An 18,549-nucleotide genomic window follows, 5' to 3' on the forward strand; every position below is an offset into this window, starting at 1 on the left:
CGGGTCGACCTTTACACTATATTAATTTTTTGGACAAAATTTATTTAAAATTTTGGGCCAAATTGTAAATAATCAAATTCTTGGGTACAAAATTTATTTAAATTTTGGCTTATTCCGGGTGTTTTATTTTCTTGTAACAGTCGACTGTTTCGACTGTTTACCGACCAAACAGTCGACTGTTAGTCGACTGTTAACCGACTTAACAGACACGACTTTTAAGAACAGTATGTCTGTTCGGATTTTTGAGGCTTGTCTGAAAGATGATGACTGTTCGAATGGCCACGAACAAGTCTATAAATAGCCAGCCTTTCTACCAGAAAATTTACACCATTTTCATTGCAAACTTTCTGTGCTTTGAATCTCATTTCCCTCTCTCTCGTTCTGATATTGTCTCGAAGTCAAAAACACTTCGTTGAGTTTGTTGGAACTCCTACAGACTGCAGTGCTGCTTCCGTAGGAGACGAAAAATTCGTTCTATCCTGGGAAACGATTGCTGGACGCCTTTAGCACCATTGAAGGCAGCAAATTCGTTTTAAGGACACATCGTGAAGTCGGTGGGCTCGAATTACAATTTCTGATCCTGTTGATCAATTCCTGCATTCAGGTAATTCTGTCCGATTGTTTTCGAAGGAGTGAATTCAAACTCTAGAAACAACAATAACTCGCGATTTACTCCCTCCAAAGTTCTAGGGGCATGGGTCTTGAAGGTTCAGGATTTAATATGGTGTAAGTTGGGATACCTTGATATCAAAAAAAAAAAAAAAAACTTTAGGAAGCTAAAAGTTTTCGTAATTTTATTTTATCATGTCACAGCCAGAAAATTTAAAGCATAATTGATGAATCCGGCAAAATCGGGTCTTCAACGGTCGAATTTTATACTTTCTTCTCTCTATTTTCTCTCCTATCCACAACTTTATCCTCCTTCACAATAGCAATTTGCGAATCTTTAATTTCTCAAATTCAATCCTGCAAAATTTCTCACTGCGCTTCCGAATTGAGACAAAGAAGTTTTCCTCTTTTTCTTTTCATTTTGATTTTCGGGTACGTTGGCAGTTCTATGTTTATTATATGTTGTTTTTTTTCTCGATTGTTTGAGTTAGTATCTTAAAATATACAAATGTTTTCCGAAAATGGGGTTGCAAAATTGAAGAACTATAAATTTGTTTTGTTTTTAAGTAAAAAAATTGTGCAATTTTTGGGTTGATCAATTCATTATCTAATATTTATCAATTTGATTCTTAGGGATTTGGTTGAATTGAGCAGGATTAGCTATATTATATTTTGTCCATTGGTAAAATCACAAATACATAGGCTACATTATTTGTAAGTAAAAAAATCTATTGATGTGCTTCCGATATGGGAAAATATGAATAGCTGTAATATTGTTCCATTGCACAGGAAATGGGTGCATAAAGAAATGAATTATTTGTATTTGTGTTTGTGTTTGCTGAAGTTGAGAGTTTTAAGTAAATGATTGCAAATTTTCGTTTTTCCCAAATGTACTGACAAAAGCAAGTTTTTGGTCTTCTGATCTGAATTTTAAGAGCTGGGTATGCCCTTTTTAGAATTCTTATATTTGGTTGATTGGGAAAATCATGAAAAGTTTTGTTTTAATTTAAGCATTCTGTGAGTTCCTATAGTGGGAAAAACTAAAATCTAATGTCATCATTTTGTATGGAGAGTTGTGCATTCTTGGTATATTTTACAGTTTACACGCAGGAGTTAAGTATTCCCTTGGCTGTTAACTGGATTGAAGTTAGTTGACTTTTCTAATGTCATTGTGAGAGTATATGTTAACAAAATTTGTGCTTGAAATCTTAAAACGATGGCTTCTGTGTGCAGGTGAAGGTGCTTTAAAATGTCTAATGGTCAATCTCCCTTTTTGCAAATGGAAACCGCGTGTGGATCTCTTTTACACGAATTGCAGGTTTTTTATAAAAAATTTTAATCATAAGTTGCCTTAGATAGACTTGATTTTTTTCGTTCATTTTCCCATTATATATATATAATACATTGATTGAAATTGTGAATTTTATGTCCTCGTCTCAATGGCAATCTTAGTCTTGCTTTCATCATGCTGTAATTATTTATATGTAAGCTTTGTTGGTAAAACTATCAGACAATATGGGATGAGATAGGGGAATCTGATGCTGTTAGGGACAGAGTATTGATCGAGGTAGAACAAGATTGTTTAGAGATATACAGAAGAAAAGTAGACTGGGCAAACACTTGTAGAGCTCAGCTAAAGCAGTCAATTGCTGATGCCGAAGCAGAGCTTGCTGCCATATGCTCCGCCATGGGAGAAAGGCCTTTACATATTAGGCAGGTCAGAACGAATAATTATGTCTAAATGATTCTGGAATAGTTACCTTGTGCTCATGTCACCATGGAAGGTGCCAACACGATAATCTTACATTCACGCACAACTTTCGTTAACCTCTCCACTATGGCCGTTTAAACCTGAATATAATGTCTAAATCCTGCACCACCACGAAACATATTTACTCCAAAAAAGAGGAAAAAAAATGTTAACTTTTAATGGTGTTGTTAGAAAACATGGCTTAACTGAAATATGAATTCAAAGACTGACATAATTCAAGCATGTTTTTTGCCATATCATTTTTGTTGTAACAATTTCATAAGATTGGCTACCAAGAAAAAAAAAATGAAATTTTGATGTGGAATATTTGGTAACGTTGTAAATGGTGTTTCATGGGGCTGTCTGATCAGAATCTTGGAAGCTTGAAGGCAGAACTTGATGCCATTCTTCCACAGATAGAGGATTTGAGGAAGAGGAAATGCGATAGAAAAAATCAATTTACGGAAATCTTACAGCAGATACAAGACCATAAGAGTGAAATTTATGGGTCAGCAGAGAATACATCAACAGACACCGAAGTGGATGAAACTGATTTGTCTTTAAGAAAGTTGGAAGAATTGCTCGGAGAGCTGCAGTCACTTCACAAGGAAAAGGTTTTTCTCTTCATAATAGGATGTATCATCCATTCTAATGATCCTTATTTTGACATAATTTCATTTATTTTTCTTTGCTGGAAGAGCGACCGTCTGAAGCAGGTTCTTGATTGCATGACTTCTTTGAATTCACTCTGCTCGGTGCTCGGTTTGGATTTTAAGCAAATTGTCATTGAGGTTCACCCCAGTTTAGGGGAAACAGAAGGTTCAAAAGATATCAGCAGTTATACCATAGAGCAGTTGGAAGTTGCTATACAAAGACTGCGAGAACTCAAATTACAGAGGATGCGGCAGGTATGTAATTTAAAGGCTTCTGTCACTTAAAAATCACCATCATTTCAGTTAGATTGTTTCATTGACTACTCAATATTGGCAGCTACAAGATCTTGCGGCTTCATTATTGGAGCTATGGAACTTGATGGAAACGCCAATCGAAGAGCAACAGATATTTCAGAAAGCTACTTGTAATCTAGTTGCTTCAGAAGATGAGATAACAGAACTCGACATGCTTTCTGTCGACTATATTGACTATGTAAGATTGTGTTTATACGGATTGTGTTATGTATAGATAAAAATGAACTCAGTGATGTAACCATCATCCAGGTTGCAGCAGAAGTTTCTCGGTTGGAAGCGTTGAAAACAAGCAAAATGAAGGAGATTGTATTAAAAAAGAAGTCAGAGCTTGAAGATATATGCCTGAAAACGCATTTGATTCCAGAATCAGATAGTGCAAGGGACACAGCTATTGATGCGATTGATACAGGTACTTTCTTATACATGTGGAGGATAATTATTATATTTTTCACTTAAATATTGAATATATATTCTCGTCCCTATTCTTTCATTAATAAAGGGGCTGTTGATGCCGCTTGTCTGCTGGAACAAATTGAGCTTCAAATAGCTGAAGTTAAAGAGGAAGCCTTTAGCAGGAAAGAAATCCTTGAAAGGGTTGAGAAGTGGATAGCTGCATGTGAGGAGGAGAACTGGCTTGAGGAGTATGATAGGGTTAAGTGCTTTCTACAACTTGCTTGTAATTATATCTTGAGTAACAAACATGGCACGTGCAATTGCTCAAGAGACAAAAAACATCCTACTTTCCTTGCAGGACGAAAATCGCTACAATGCTGGGAGAGGTACTCATCTTAATCTGAAACGTGCTGAAAAAGCTCGTGTATTAGTCAGTAAGCTTCCAGGTATAATTTGCATACCCTGTCAGAAACCTCGTACTTTTAGTAAGAACCTCCAGGCACGTGCATTATTCAATTTAGATAATGATGTCTTATTTTATTAATTATGATGTAATAGCAATGGTGGATGCCTTGGCTACAAAAACCATAGCATGGCAAAATGAGAGACGAGCGGTTTTTACTTATGATGGAGTAAGTGTTACCCTGTTAAATCTGCAAATATGAGTTCATTCAGGTCATGTCATTTCTTAAGAAATTTTTTCCCTTATCGTCTTTGTCTGCTGTGTATAGACATGTCTTCTTTCTAAGCTTGAAGAGTATACTACATTACGGCAAGAAAAGGAGGTAGAGCGCAAAAGGCAGAGGGTATATATCTCTTCTATCTTGTTTTTATGGTGATACTTAAACTTACTTTGCAATAATGACTTCTCTTTCTTTCTTTCTTTGTTACTTAATATTAGGACCAAAAGAAACTTCAGGGACAGTTACTAGCGGAGCAGGAGGTTCTTTATGGTTCAAAACCGAGCCCTATGAAGAACCAAATTGCGAAGAAAGGACCAGGTTTGTCGTGCGGTGGTGCAAGCAATAGAAGTCTTTCATTCAATGGAGCTATGGCACAGACTCCTAAGCCTGATTTACTTCCTTCTGCAAAAGCCACTCCTAATACCCCACGCAATAGGAAGAAAAATGAACCAGTGAATCCGGACCATCTCAGGGACGAAGGTAAGCTCAATAAATTTACCTCTAAGTTTATGTATGAATAGAGAAGTAAAGTTAAAAGTAAAAATTTTGTTGGTCATAGTTAGAACTTACAAAATAAGCAAGTTTCTTGTTTCGAAAGTAACCCCTCTAGCTTAATGTCAAAGCAATTACCTTTTTCAACTTATAATAAAGAAAGAAGTAACCTATCCAAGTAAAAGTAAGTTTGACTTAAGCTTAGCCAAACTTTCTCGTCTTCTTAATCTTTGAGGTAAAATATTATTTCCAAGTCTTCTTTGAAGGCATGCTCTTGTCTTCTTAATCTTTGAGGTAAAATATTATTTCCAAGTCTTCTTTGAAGGCATGCTCTTGTCTTCTTAATCTTTGAGGTAAAATATTATTTCCAAGTCTTCTTTGAAGGCATGCTCTTGTCTTCTTAATCTTTGAGGTAAAATATCATTTCCATGTTTTCTTTTACTGAGTTGGAACAATGATTCACGTAGTTATCGTAGGTATGAAAGGCATGATTAATGTCGAATAATGATTTCTGCTTATCCCTAACATAGCTGATCGACGTAATTTGAGTTTTAGATATGTATCCCATTTGCCCTTATATTTAGTTTTTATCACTGGACTTTTCAGGGAGGATAGGTTTGGAGACATCAAGCATCCCAGCGAAACAGCATTCTCTCAATATAATTAATACCTGTGAAACAGAATTGCTTAAGATAAGAAAGCCGTTCACTTCCATATCTTCTTTTACAGATACATCAAAGCCGAATGCGACTAATTTGGAAGATCAGAATGAAAAAAATATCGAGACATTTCACAAGACACTTCCAAATATCAATACACGGTTTACTACTCCTACCAAGATAATTTCTGCCACGGAGGAAGAGAATCGAAATCCCAGAACTCGTCCTTCTACACCTTCTTCAACAGTATTAGTTTCAATGCAGACGGCCATGACGCTGGCTCCTCCTGCATCTCTTCCACGTGCTGACAAGCCAATTGAAGATGCTGAAAAGATCGAATACTCCTTCGAGGAGAGGAGAGCTGGATTTGAACTGTCCATGGAGAATTCATTACAGGTGTCATAGAAAGTATAACTGCATTCTTTACACATTCATTTATAAGCCAATTTAAATGACTTATTTATTGTGTAAATAGTCCATGAACACTTGAAATCTCTTATGTAATGGGAGGTTTTCTCAAATTGCTGTTGTACAAATTCAACTTTTGTTAGGTCTTAAATGGAAAAAAGTTTGCAAGGGAAAAGTTAAGTTAAAATTCCATTATTGTTGTTTAAGTTCAGGCTGTAATACTAGTCACCAAGTTCTTTGGTATATCATATTTGGCTAAGCTTAAAAAAGTAAGTACAGTTACTTTAAAGTAACATTTTGTTTCTACGTTTGAAGATGTTTTTTAATGTTTTAAAAAGTTACTTTTTTGAGCTTATCCAAACATGAAAATCTGCAAAAAACTTCAGATTTTTGTCTACTCTAATATTGATTGATCTACTCTTAAAAAAGCAATATAAGATCACCATTCCTAAGAAAAATATGATTGCATTATCTTTGTGGATCTATTTTGCACTTTTTATCGAGAGTTTAGATGGTATTCTTTGTTACACAACACTTATTCGTAAATTGTATTAAATAAGACAATGAAGAAGCATGTGTTTTACATTAAGTTTTTGTTTATATAAATTACTTGATTCTTGTATAACGTTATTTCATTAACAAACCAACTAATATAGAAATCATGGTTGATGAATCCAACAAAAATTGAGGCCGTGAGCTCGTTTTGTCACTCTAGTCGATTTCCGAATTTTGTTGATTTCAGCCTTTACTCAATCAATTCACATTCATACAAATTTCTATAAAAACAAGAAGTTGAGCCAAGCAAATCATTGAAAGTAACTAGATATTTAATAATCGCAACATGTTCATTTCTCTCTCTCTCTCTCTCTTCAAAATTTTTTTTTTTTAATAAGAAATTAATTTACTTCCGTTTTAGGCTTCCTAATAGGAGGCATAAGCGGCAATTGCTTACAAAAACCCTAGCAATCTGTCTTGTTTATTAAAGTACACAAAATGGCAAAACCGTAATAATAAGTAAATTAAAGGGCATCTGAATTTACTCGGTCAACTTTAATTTCATCCGAAAAGACAAAGACCAGGTCAGAAGTTGAAAAAATAGGCATGCCTCCAACGTTAACTTTACAGCTTTAAAATTAAAAATTAAGTTGCATTTTAAAATTAAAAAGAATTATCTTTTTCCAAATGGCAAATATCACTTTTTCTTTTTTATTAAATTTGCCAATTTTTTAAATATCATTTATTAATTTTCCAAGACGGACCTGACACCATTATTTAACCATAATTAATACTTTGAATTTTGCAATTTAAATATTGCTTCTTACCGAATTAAATTTAATATATATTTAATTTATTGGGTTCATTTTATTTTGAATTTCTGAATTTTTTCTACTTTATTTTCCTTCTTTAACTTTTTCTAGCAAAAACCCTAATTTCACAGCTCCTCCCAAAAAATTTCCGATTTAAAATTTGATTTTTTTCGTTAGCTCACTTATGCCCTGTAAATGCAGATGTTAAGCTGTAACTTCAAGAAATTACTGTTTGCAAATTCCAACAGTAGAGCCCTGTTATACTCTGAGATCTTTGAATATTTAGAGCTAATTCCTAATTTTCTAGATTTATAGAGATTTAGATTGGGTTTATGGATAATTTTAAGGGTTTTTTTTTATAAATTTTAATTTTAAATAATTTCTTGTTAAAAGCTTTTTTTAGTTAGTCTGATCGTTTGAGGAAAAAAATTTGATTTTCACTTCTTCTTCTTCTTCTTTTTTTTTATTTTTTATTTTCTGAGGTAGCGGGATTTAAGAAATTAGTTCAGGTTTTAAATTTCGAGGGTTTTACGGATTTTTTTCTTTCTTTCTAGTTATACAGAAATGGAGGAAAAAGGACTAAATGGTTCTGCAGTCACGGTGAAAGGTGATGAAGCTATACAGAACTACAGGGTGGAACCCGTGGTTGAAATCTCCGGCCAATTCAGTGGATCAGCCACCGCTCCTCTGCCATCACCACCAGTCAACGCGGTGGTGCCGCCTGCACAAAAGGAGGTGAAGAAGAAGAGGGGAAGGCCAAGGAAGTATGCAGCAGATGGTTCAGTGGTGGCGCTGTCACCTATGCCGATATCGGCTTCATTTCCCTTTACCGGAGATTTCCCAGCTTGGAAACCAGGAACAGTCCGACCCGTTGACCATTTCAAGAAGAAGCATAAGTTGGAAATCGAAAGTCCAGGTACTTATTTGGTGTTTTTTTATTGATTTTAAGTAAGTGGTCAGGATTTGTTTTGATTTACTGTTGTATTGAGATTATACTTGGAATGTTGTGTAGGCAATCTATGTGGATATGGTAACTTGGAATGTTGTGTAGGCAATCTATGTGGATATGGTAATCTTATGTTTGTAATTTACGGCAACTGTACAGAAACTGGATCTGCGTTTCCCTTCATGGGGTGCTCTTGTGTTTACTCGGGGAATCTATCTATTCTGAGATGATTTTACTCGATTAAGGATCTGTCTTTACTCGGTGACTATAGGATAATGAAATTGATGCTATATTTGGTAGGGAGAATTGGACAAATACTAATTTGGAAGTAAAAGAAAATAATATGTTGTTCATTATAATGTGGAATCTTATTTAGTACTACGTACCAAACACGTGCTCATTGAGTAATGATGACAAAATGGTTTTAAAATGTGTGGTTTTGACGCTAAAGATGGGTGTAATATTTGCTATCGTAGAAGAGATAGGATTAATATTGTCGATGAGGAAGTCCATATATAAAGCCGATTTTAACCTAAGCCAGTAATGCAAAGGAACACATAATTCTGTTGGAACAAGGTTTGGAATTCGTCTCCTATAAATTTCAAGTTTGAAAATATCAATTTTTTTTATTGTCCGGACTTCCTCTATTAGTGCACCATCAGTAGAAATGTCATAAACATTGCAATTGCTTGAGTATTTAGCATGCCTTGCATTTAACGAACTTTTACATTCATTAAACTGATTGCCTTGACATATATCTATATTTGTAGGAGGATCGACGGCATTCTCTGTTGGTGCAAGTTTTATTCCTCATGTTATTACTGTTAATGCTGGCGAGGTACTTCTAATGATAAGTAAATTTGACGATTTCTTTTTCTTTCAGTTTGATTTACATAATACTTATTTTCCATTTAATATTCTTTCACATCTGTTCAACTGAATAAGGCACCAGAGTGTATCTGAAAGTGTGTCCTCCTTAAATTTTATTTATTTATAATTTTTTCCCTATAGAGTCTTCAAGGCGACTAATGTTGCTCGAAGTTCTTTTATTGATTTTTCTTTTCCATATACATTGCAATTTTCTGTGTCATGGTCATGAGCCAAGAGCATCATTTTCTAATGCCATTACATAGTGAGCTCCTATATGTACTCTACTTACCCTTCAACTTAAATAACAGAAAAAAAATGAAAAATTCTAAAATTCAATTATGATTCGATACTGTGCACTAGAGAAAACGTGTCATAAATATTCTAGTGAATGCATTTTTACAAGTAGCAATATCAGGAAGTTGAGACGAAGTGCAATTCATGCTGGTAATGGTACAAGCAGTTTTGAATCGTGCCTCATAATATTCATGTTCATGTTTTTGAATCTTAATTCTCTCTTTTTATCAGGACATTACAATGAGGATCATATCTTTTTCTCAACAAGGGTCTAGAGCCATTTGCGTTCTGGTAGCAAATGGTGCAATCTCAAATGTTACACTGCGTCAACCTAATTCTTCGGGTGGTACTTTGACCTATGAGGTGAGAGATTTTTGCATCTATTAAATTAATAAATAAATCTCTAAGAAAGTGGGAGTTACTTATTTGAAAATTTCATGGATTTCCTCTAATAGAAATTTCAGAAAATGTGTTAAATGTGTGAATTCTGCAGGGCCTCTTTGAAATACTTTCTTTGACAGGATCGTTTATGCTCACCGATAATGGGTTGACAAAAAGCAGAACTGGTGGGATGAGTGTCTCTCTAGCTGGGCCGGATGGCCGTGTTATGGGGGGAGGAGTTGCTGGCATGCTAGTTGCAGCTGGACCTGTTCAGGTGCGAAAATTGTTTTAAATGATGGAAATAAAATGCTACTCTTTTTAACACTGACTATTAAGGTATAAAATCTCACGTCGAATAAAGATGAAAATATAGACCAACTTATAAGGATTTTGACTACTCCTTTTAATAAGGTTGACATTTTATGATAGAATCCTAAGTCTTAATAAGTTATTAGAGGCCATTAACTAGCAATTCAATCCAATTAAGGAAAAAAAAAAGAGCACCAAGATTTCAAGATTGGTCTACTCAAATGAATCACTATCTTGCGAGAGCATGTTAAGAGATAAAAGTTCACATCGAATAAAGATGAAAACATAGACAAATTTATAAGAATTTGGGCTACTCTACTTAATAAGGTCGACATTGTTGGTTAAACTAACAGACAATTTAAGATGGAATCCCAAATCTTATTACTACTCGTGTACATTTTACAGGTTGTGCTAGGTAGCTTTATTCCGGGCCATCAGCAAGAGCAAAAGCCCAAGAAACCAAAATTTGAACACACAATAGCTTTTACCCAAAGTCCTGCTAATCCTATTTCTGAAGAAAGATACGAAGGAGCCTACAATGTACCAAAGCCAAATTTGACCTCCTCGGCTTCCTTCCATGGAGATAACTCGACTTCTATGAACTCGATGCATGGCTCAAAGGGCACTGACCCAGAAAACAACGCCTCACTTCAAGGAGAAGATTCTAGGGAGCATAGCCATGAAATTACTTGCTGATAGTGTCATTTGTGCTCGTCTTGTTTGTATTTTAGCTGTTTGTATCAGGTATCGAAGTTTTAGGCTTACTTATCTCTGACCCCCATTAGATGTTGATTGGTTGTATGTTACCATGCAGGTCGACTCAAGGTTTTTCTTTTTTTCATTTTTCCCCTTTAGGCACTAGGTTAGGACTTTGTACTGGTATGATTGTTCTAAGATACTCGCCATACTCTATCCGTGTTGTGTAACTTGGATGTAGAACTTTAAATGCATGAAACTGGAATTAAGTGTCATTTTCAACTTTGTTTTGTCCTTTTTTGCTCATTTTCTCACTTTCATGAAGTTTACAGAAAAAAGTGATTGTCTTTTCTACCTACTGCTTACTTTTGTTGCAATTTTTTTCCACTAATCACTAACAGCTTCCCACTAATTTAATTACAAAATAAGCAAAGACCTGCACAAATAATCTAGAATAAAGTTGTTTCAGGAGCTAAGAAAGTGAGATCATCCCACACAAAAAAATAAAAAAATAAAAAATAAAAAAGACTTCCTTTAATCAAAGATTAAAAAGGGAAGTCTGCAAACCAAAACACTAACACATATAAAAAATGGAACGTGTTTAGACAATATAAGATAAGATTTTTTGTTTTTATTTTATTCTTTAATGTTATCTAGTATTATACAGTTGGCTCTACCAAGCATCCCTTTGACATAATTTTTTTGGAAAGAAGTTCTACAATAGTAAATTTTTAGAGAATGTGTGATTAAAAAGTAAGAAAAAATTTTAAATTTAGTGAGAATGCATGATTGAAAATGAATATGAAAAAATATGACTTTTGAAAGAATAATTACCAATCAAGGCTAAATGAACAAGGAATGCTAAAACTTCCTTATAGAGTAGGAACGATCACCCTTCTACACACCTTTTTCTACTACTTTTATCTCTTCCACGTGACGCAATCCTTCTAATATATCAATGAATTGTTTTCAGTTTTCCAAAATAAGTGCTTAATTTTGATAATTCTTCAATAGAATTTCCATCTGAATAACCACTGCGGACTTAAATTTTAGTGATATACTATCACTGAACTAAAGAATATGTTTTCAACTTTTCAACACTCCATCCTCTATTTGTTTTATTAATGAATTCTTCAACTCTTCTTCTTAATTCATCATTGTCATCTTCTTTTTCATCCCGACTTCTTTATTCATTGTCGATCGTTGTTATACTGACAGATTATGCTTCAATTTCAGCATCTTCCACTTCTTGGTCAACCTGACTTCTTTCTTCATCGTCGACAGTTGTTATATCGACAAATGATGCTTCAACTTCATCGGCTTCAGCTAATTTCTTCGCCTTCCCACATGAAGAATAATTATTTTCCATGTTTGTGAAATCTTTGTTTTCACAGGGCAAAACTGTGACAAGGATCAGGTTTGTCTTCATTGTACTGTGAAGTTACTTGGAATTTCTAACAACTAGAATGACTATGATTAGAATGCAGAAACAGAAAACAGCATGAGAATTAGAGGCTGCCAGGTAGATCAATTCAAATGTGGAAACTAACATGATGACAAGCAAAATGGCTTACAAAATTTGACAAATACTGAGATGCCTTGTGAAAGTTGTACACTGTTTGGGTAGTAATGAACAAGGAATGCTAAAACTTCCTTATAGAGTAGGAACGATCACTCTTCTACACAAACCTTTATCTGCTACTTTTACCTCTTCCACGTGACACAATCTTGCTTATATATCAATGAATTATTTTGAGTTTTCCAAAAAAAGTGCTTAATTTTGATAATTCTTCAATAGAATTTCCATCTGAATAACCACTGCAAACTTAAATTTCAGTGATACACTATCACTGAACTAAAGAAGTTTACAGTTAGGTATTCATCTCAATTACTATTAGAATTGTTTATTACCTAGTTTACCCTTGAACCTAAACTATTTTTATCATTTCTCTATCACTATTATGTAAAGTAGGTGGGAGGTGTCTCTCATATTATCTTAGAAATATTTATATAATTATTTAATTAAAATTAGAAAAATGATCGAGCCCATAGGCTCTTTCACAATTCTTAAGTACTATTAGATATAACAAACATTGACGCATTTTGCCCTCGGGGCATAGTCCAGTGGTGCAAAGAAAAGGAATGAGGTTATCTCACGCCTTGCTGGCAGCCACAGTGTGGGGGTTCGATTTTTGAGACATGGAATTGGACTCCTTGTAGGCGCAGTGTACAAGCAGCTCTTGTTCCTTGGCCTGCTGGGACACATCCCGCGATTTACCTCTCTCACAAAAGCTTTAAGGGCGTGGCGATGGGGCCTTGAAGGTTGAGGTTCAACCCTTTTTTTTTTTTTTAAATATTGACACATTTGAATTCCCTAGATGTCATCTCGATAAAAAATCAATCAATCAAATCCTTATTTAGAGCCTGTTTGACTCTCTTCATTTGAAAATTAAAGAGTCTTGAATAGTATTTTTGGAGAGTGTGTGGTTAAAAAGTAAGAAAACTTTATTAATTTGTGTGTACAATAATTAATTGTATGAATGTATAGTGGAAAATGATACTATAGCAAACAATTTAAATTTTTAAAGATTGTCAAACAGGGGCTTAATACCTCATTCAAAAGTTCTACTTGCTATGCAAAACTTCTACTAGTGACGTGAAGGTCATGTTTGAGAAGTGACTATAATCCGTTTAAATTATAAATATATAAAAATGAGTGGTGGATAGTATTTGTGGTTCCATGAAATATACGATAAAATGTAGATATAACCTATTTATATTTATAAGTTATGAACAAGTTCCAAACATGCACTTAGTCAAGCCGAGCTTGCCGATTATTAATTTACCTATGATTTTTGCCTATGGTTCTCAATCATATGGCATGGCTCCATTGTTGAGTTTGCTCATTTAAGAATCAAGATGCTTACAGGTAACTGAGCCATGTGAAAAATTGAGGTATGGGGAAAAGTTGTGTCTACATGAGATGAACTCAAAATGGGCCCTGAATAAAAACAAGAAAATTTTATATACTGTGCATGCCCATTCCTCTTGGGATCAGTTAATCTATATGGCAAGATGAATGAATAATTCTGTATATCAGTCAAGTTTAAGCATGGCCAGGATCTGATCCATGAAAACTTGCTCCCTTTGAAGACTACAATGAAAAGGAACTTAGAGTTTTTTTAAAAATAAATGGGTTTACATCAATAAGCAAATAGAACTCTTCCTCTCTAAGAATTTAAGCTTTAAGATGATGTGTCGTCACTCATTTACGAAAAATGTGCACAAGTCAGAACTTCGCGAACTGAATATGAATACTAATTTTGAATAAACTAATGCAACTCTTCTCTAACGATAATTAACGGAGGATTTACTAATCGGCTAGTGTGATTACTCCTGAACTAATGGAATGCAATGGCTCAAATTGGCACATTTGTGAAGTTATAGAAAAACATTCGCAACCACTACGTTTAATAGATAATAACTAACCTCGTAAAGTTCTATGAAACATATATGGCCTTTGGTGGAATGCGTCCATGACTCTTTTGTGAAGTGTTGAAACCGTGCGTCGTTAAATTTCTCAAGTGCTTTCTTATAATAGTAAAGAACTTGTAAGATAAAATTTTAAACGATATAATCCAACGCTACAAGAAGGAATCATAACCCAGATTCCAGAATTCAATTATCACCAAATCCACAAAAACTAAAAATAGAAAAAAAAAATAAAAATGGTTGGATTGGCCTGATCCAGGACAACGTGAGTGCATGCACATAGGTTGGGGGTAGAGGTGACAATACAAATATTGAATGAGCAATTAAGCAGAATCAGACATGTGGGACTTAGTATAATCCGAAAAAAGACCAAGAAACAAAAAATTTAAGAAGCTTGTTTTTCTGTTACTGATGTGTCATGTGTTTTGAGAAGGAAACACTTTGATCGGATCTAAATCTCTGTGTAAGCCTGTCCGGGAGAAGTGGAAAGCAAAGACCCTTCTGTTTCTTCAGACTCTGCCGGCCAGCCTCACTGTATAAACCCTGCAAAGGCAGTAAAGAATTCTTTTAGCATCTTAATTTAAAAACCAATCCATTTTTATTCAAATTGCAACTTGTTCATCATTTATTAAGATCGATTTAATTATACCAATGTTTAACAGGTCACGTTGGGGTATGTATACAAGAAGGTAAAGTGTGAAGGGTTAAACTGTTGAACTCGAAACAAAATTTTAGCACGAACCAGCCGATTTTTGTTGCAAGCCGGATATTTTTGGGATCAATGGAGTCGATATTTTGGGTTGTAAGCGCGATTCTCAATCTTAGAATGATCCCTAAAAGCCATGTAAACTCTAGCATTAATTCAAGGACCATACTCCTTGTACAGTAAAATTCTACACCATACTCGACAGAATGCCATGTTTGAAAAACAACACAGTTTTTGCACCAATCAAAAACCGCCAGCACTGATCTGTCAAAAAGGGTGGGCACCAAAAATCTGTACAAAGGGTATAATCCTTAATTCAATCAATCAATCCCTAAACAGGTGCCCCCAAACACCAGAAACAACCTTGTATTAGCACATAGTTCTTGTAATGAGATTGTTTATATTACTTCCAGATCTAACATGGAATTGCTTGGTTTACTTAATGATTCCTTATTGGAGTTAAATTAATCATTAAACATTTCTGATTTGTCTAATTGTACATTTTCAACTGTCCCTCTGAAATGGAGCATCACAGCTCAGAGTTAGATTGTTCAGATTAAAATAAATATTTCTAAACAATAATTAATGAAATCTCCTAGAAGCTTGCTAATGTTTGGAGGTACATTCAGTACATGTACTTTAATAACATCAAAGTAATTAACCTCACTTATTGATTAATTACTGTTAGCTTAGAATTGAATGTCCTCTCTAATCCTTCAAAGGGTCAGTGACTTTAGAGCACAGTTGGTACTTTCGACTCAATTGGTTAAAGAAGGAATATCTTGTCTTGATCTTTTTCTAGTAAGTCTTACCAGACATGCTATATATGATTGGTATTTAAGGAAATTTAACGGTCTCCACAATTCTTTACAAAACTAGTAGAGTTAGAATTAGTGCGGGATCGCTAAAGTGTAGGTACTCCAAAGTTTAAGTCATGAATCGAAGTTGAAAAACGTAGGGATTTTGAGAAGTTCTATGTTAGTCGAATGCTCGTAAACTATATTACTTAGCCTTCTATATATAACTAATTGGGTCCTAAACTCTTGAGTTAGTGGCTTTGCACTTATGTGAGTTGCCTTTGACACATGGTGTTTGTCATTCCATTTGTGGGAGGCCATGTCATGATGGTTGCACAAGTGAGAATTTCCAACTCACCCAATCTTTGGTATTGGAATAATGTCACTTAGGACCCAATGTAAATATCATTAATTTGACCACAAGGAATAAATAACATTATTCTTTGAAGGGTGACGCAACACATATATAATTGCTCTTGTTAGAGTACAAAATCACATTAATTTGACCAAGCCCTTGTATTGTCAACTTGCCATTTTTGATCTTGACGTTCTCATAATAACTAAGGGACTGTTCTCTTCGTATTTCAGTTTTGTAGTTTTGAGTTTTGAATTTATTTTGGGCTGTGTTTTGAGTGCTTGTTTTGAAATTGCTGAAAATGCGTTCTTTTTGCAATTTTGGAACCATTTCCCGTATTTTCAATTTTTTCGAGCTTTGTACTGAAAACGCTCAAAACGACAAAAACATCATTTTGTGTTTTCTTCACAAATTTTTTTTTGTTTTCAAAAATTCGTTTTCAAAAACAGGAAAGAGAACGTGTTTTCTCTGTTTTGAAAAATCGAAAATAGAAAACGGCTCGAAAACGACAAAGAGAACACACCCTAAATTTTCGTCTCTACCTCTTCTATTTTTCAAAAAATTTAGACATACTTTGATATTTATTGATGGAACTCTCCATGTTTACCTTTGAAAACCCCCTTCTTGATTAAAAATAAAAATAAAAATCAAGCCTCCATTTAGCAAAATTTATAAATTATTTATATAAATAATTAAACTTCATTTTCAATTATAAATTATAATAATGGACTTATAAGTACTATTCACTTATTCATCATTCATTTCTTTTTATTTATAAATTAAACCATTTTCAAATTATTCTCAAACGTAGGCTATAACAACAGGCAACTTGCAACATGTGGTTTCCTATGCATTTACAGTACTTAGAAATATTAACAAAGGGATTTCCATGTTGGTTGGTTTATAGTACATACAATATTATTCATTTCAAGGTTGCCTTCAATCAAATTTTAAGTTTAGCCAGTTGTATAGACACAGTTCCACGTGCAACTAGCACGTTCTATTCCTTTCTCTATATATACAGTATATTCCTAAACAAGGCATATCACATTCATTCAAAAGATTGAAAATTAGTCCATTAATCTCTCAAGATTTAACAGAAAATCAAGAAGGAAATAAATACAGAAAAATGGCTTGCTGGTCAGCTGAAAATGCCACTAAGGCCTATCTCAAAACCATGAGAATGGTGAGTTTCAAGAATCTGTTCGGTTAAACTATCTCGTCTAAAAGTTTAAGTTGTAAGGCTCTTAGTTTGCATTGACTTTCTCTCATGATATTTAAACTCACTTGATTTGATATTTCTTGCAGGGAGAAAAGGCTAAAGAGCCTAATGGAGTCGAGTTCATTTCGGCACTTGCTGCAGGCAACAACGCACAAATCATGGTCATGGCGTGCGCTGGTTCTGCCGACTCAACCACGCTAGCCTTGGCTGCAGCAGCCCAGCAAACTGGTGGGCGCGTTATCTGCATTCTTAGCAGCATACAGGACGGCTATCTGTCCGGGACGACTCAGGGCATAAATGCAGATAACGTCGAATTTGTAACTGGAGATGTTAAGTATCTGCTGATAAACGATTACAAAGAAGCAGATTTTGTTGCCATTGATTGCAATCTAGAAAATTACGAGGGAATTATCAGGTTGACTCAAGAAAGCGCGAGATGTAACAATACAATTGTTCTCGGCTACAATGCATTTTGCAAAGAGTCATGGAGGAATAGCCCTTCGTGTAGTGAATTGCTTCCTATAGGAGAAGGCTTGCTATTAATAAGAATAGCAGCTAAAAAGCATGCCAATGGTTCTGGTTCGAAAAAGAGAGGGAACTGGATTGTTAAGGTGGACAAATGCACAGGTGAAGAGCATGTATTCAGGGTCAGATCTTCTGCTGGAAGAGTCGTTGGAGCTTGAATCTTGCCCAGGATTAAGCCCTTCATCGATCAATTTGCAGTCGATGGGATAAAGTCTGGACTTTCCGTAGGTCTATCAAGTGTAAATATGCAATCTACAATATAGAAGTTCCATTTTATGCAAGAATTACCTTGTACATTAATCAAGTTTTGGTGATTTTCTGTCATGGTTAGATACATATTATAAGTTATTGGCATAATTAGAACATGATCCACTTGTTTTGATGACAATTTCTGAAAATAGCAGTTTCCCCCTTTCAAATTCATGTATAAATCCTTGTATCAAAATGTGTTTCAAAACTTGCAGGAGACCAACGAGTTATGTATTTTTATCGAAACTTGAAATATTGATGCTAGAGAAAACATGGATGGTGACATTGATCCGGAGCCAAGGCCATTAATCCACCTTAATACTATCTATTCAGTGCAATCGGTATTACCCATTATAGTTTTATACTAAATTCTTTATGTGGCCTAATCTAGTAGGGCAAACATAACCTAAATATGCAAACTATAGATGTAATTTGGCG

At 34.6% G+C, this 18,549-nt stretch overlaps 3 protein-coding genes across 9 annotated transcripts; all 3 read left to right on the top strand.

Annotated features, from left to right (window-relative positions):
• Window positions 1–847: 847 nt before the first annotated feature.
• LOC111396909 (65-kDa microtubule-associated protein 3-like) lies at window positions 848–6,231 on the top strand. 6 transcript variants are annotated; one of them, XM_023023547.1, is made up of 13 exons: window positions 848–1,041; window positions 1,843–1,927; window positions 2,120–2,326; window positions 2,731–2,973; window positions 3,058–3,267; window positions 3,350–3,505; window positions 3,577–3,736; window positions 3,827–3,978; window positions 4,079–4,166; window positions 4,279–4,352; window positions 4,452–4,526; window positions 4,622–4,883; window positions 5,625–6,231. In XM_023023547.1, the coding sequence occupies exons 2-13, from the start codon at window positions 1,859–1,861 to the stop codon at window positions 5,957–5,959; spliced, it is 2,031 nt and encodes a 676-aa protein (XP_022879315.1). In that variant the 5' UTR covers window positions 848–1,041; window positions 1,843–1,858; the 3' UTR covers window positions 5,960–6,231. The 6 variants fall into 6 exon arrangements, with proteins under 6 accessions (XP_022879315.1, XP_022879285.1, XP_022879301.1 ...); XM_023023517.1 differs by having other exon boundaries at window positions 5,502–6,154; XM_023023533.1 differs by having other exon boundaries at window positions 2,158–2,326; window positions 5,502–6,154.
• A 1,135-nt stretch (window positions 6,232–7,366) lies between these two features.
• On the top strand, window positions 7,367–11,048 carry LOC111396942 (AT-hook motif nuclear-localized protein 6-like). Of its 2 annotated transcripts, XM_023023575.1 has the most exons (6): window positions 7,367–7,516; window positions 7,824–8,185; window positions 8,986–9,053; window positions 9,611–9,742; window positions 9,873–10,034; window positions 10,475–11,048. In XM_023023575.1, the coding sequence occupies exons 2-6, from the start codon at window positions 7,834–7,836 to the stop codon at window positions 10,763–10,765; spliced, it is 1,005 nt and encodes a 334-aa protein (XP_022879343.1). In that variant the 5' UTR covers window positions 7,367–7,516; window positions 7,824–7,833; the 3' UTR covers window positions 10,766–11,048. The 2 variants fall into 2 exon arrangements, with proteins under 2 accessions (XP_022879343.1, XP_022879333.1); XM_023023565.1 differs by lacking the exon at window positions 7,367–7,516 and having other exon boundaries at window positions 7,691–8,185.
• A 6,137-nt stretch (window positions 11,049–17,185) lies between these two features.
• LOC111393837 lies at window positions 17,186–18,265 on the top strand. Its single transcript, XM_023019598.1, has 2 exons — window positions 17,186–17,301; window positions 17,424–18,265. The coding sequence occupies exons 1-2, from the start codon at window positions 17,245–17,247 to the stop codon at window positions 18,018–18,020; spliced, it is 654 nt and encodes a 217-aa protein (XP_022875366.1). The 5' UTR covers window positions 17,186–17,244; the 3' UTR covers window positions 18,021–18,265.
• Window positions 18,266–18,549: the final 284 nt, after the last annotated feature.

The sequence above is a fragment of the Olea europaea genome, chromosome 1, assembly GCF_002742605.1.
Source record: "Olea europaea var. sylvestris chromosome 1, O_europaea_v1, whole genome shotgun sequence".
Lineage (NCBI taxonomy): Eukaryota > Viridiplantae > Streptophyta > Magnoliopsida > Lamiales > Oleaceae > Olea > Olea europaea.

Excerpts from the sequence above, each read along its gene's own strand:
- LOC111396909 (XM_023023517.1), top strand. The coding sequence starts at position 1,859 with ATGTCTAATGGTCAATCTCCCTTTTTGCAAATGGAAACCGCGTGTGGA. Across the intron at positions 3,268-3,349 it reads AATTACAGAGGATGCGGCAG|CTACAAGATCTTGCGGCTTC; the intron begins GTATGTAATTTA and ends CAATATTGGCAG. Across the intron at positions 3,979-4,078 it reads GGCTTGAGGAGTATGATAGG|GACGAAAATCGCTACAATGC; the intron begins GTTAAGTGCTTT and ends CTTTCCTTGCAG.
- LOC111396942 (XM_023023575.1), top strand. The coding sequence starts at position 7,834 with ATGGAGGAAAAAGGACTAAATGGTTCTGCAGTCACGGTGAAAGGTGAT. Across the intron at positions 9,054-9,610 it reads TTACTGTTAATGCTGGCGAG|GACATTACAATGAGGATCAT; the intron begins GTACTTCTAATG and ends TCTTTTTATCAG. Across the intron at positions 9,743-9,872 it reads GTGGTACTTTGACCTATGAG|GGCCTCTTTGAAATACTTTC; the intron begins GTGAGAGATTTT and ends TGAATTCTGCAG.
- LOC111393837 (XM_023019598.1), top strand. The coding sequence starts at position 17,245 with ATGGCTTGCTGGTCAGCTGAAAATGCCACTAAGGCCTATCTCAAAACC. Across the intron at positions 17,302-17,423 it reads ATCTCAAAACCATGAGAATG|GGAGAAAAGGCTAAAGAGCC; the intron begins GTGAGTTTCAAG and ends TATTTCTTGCAG.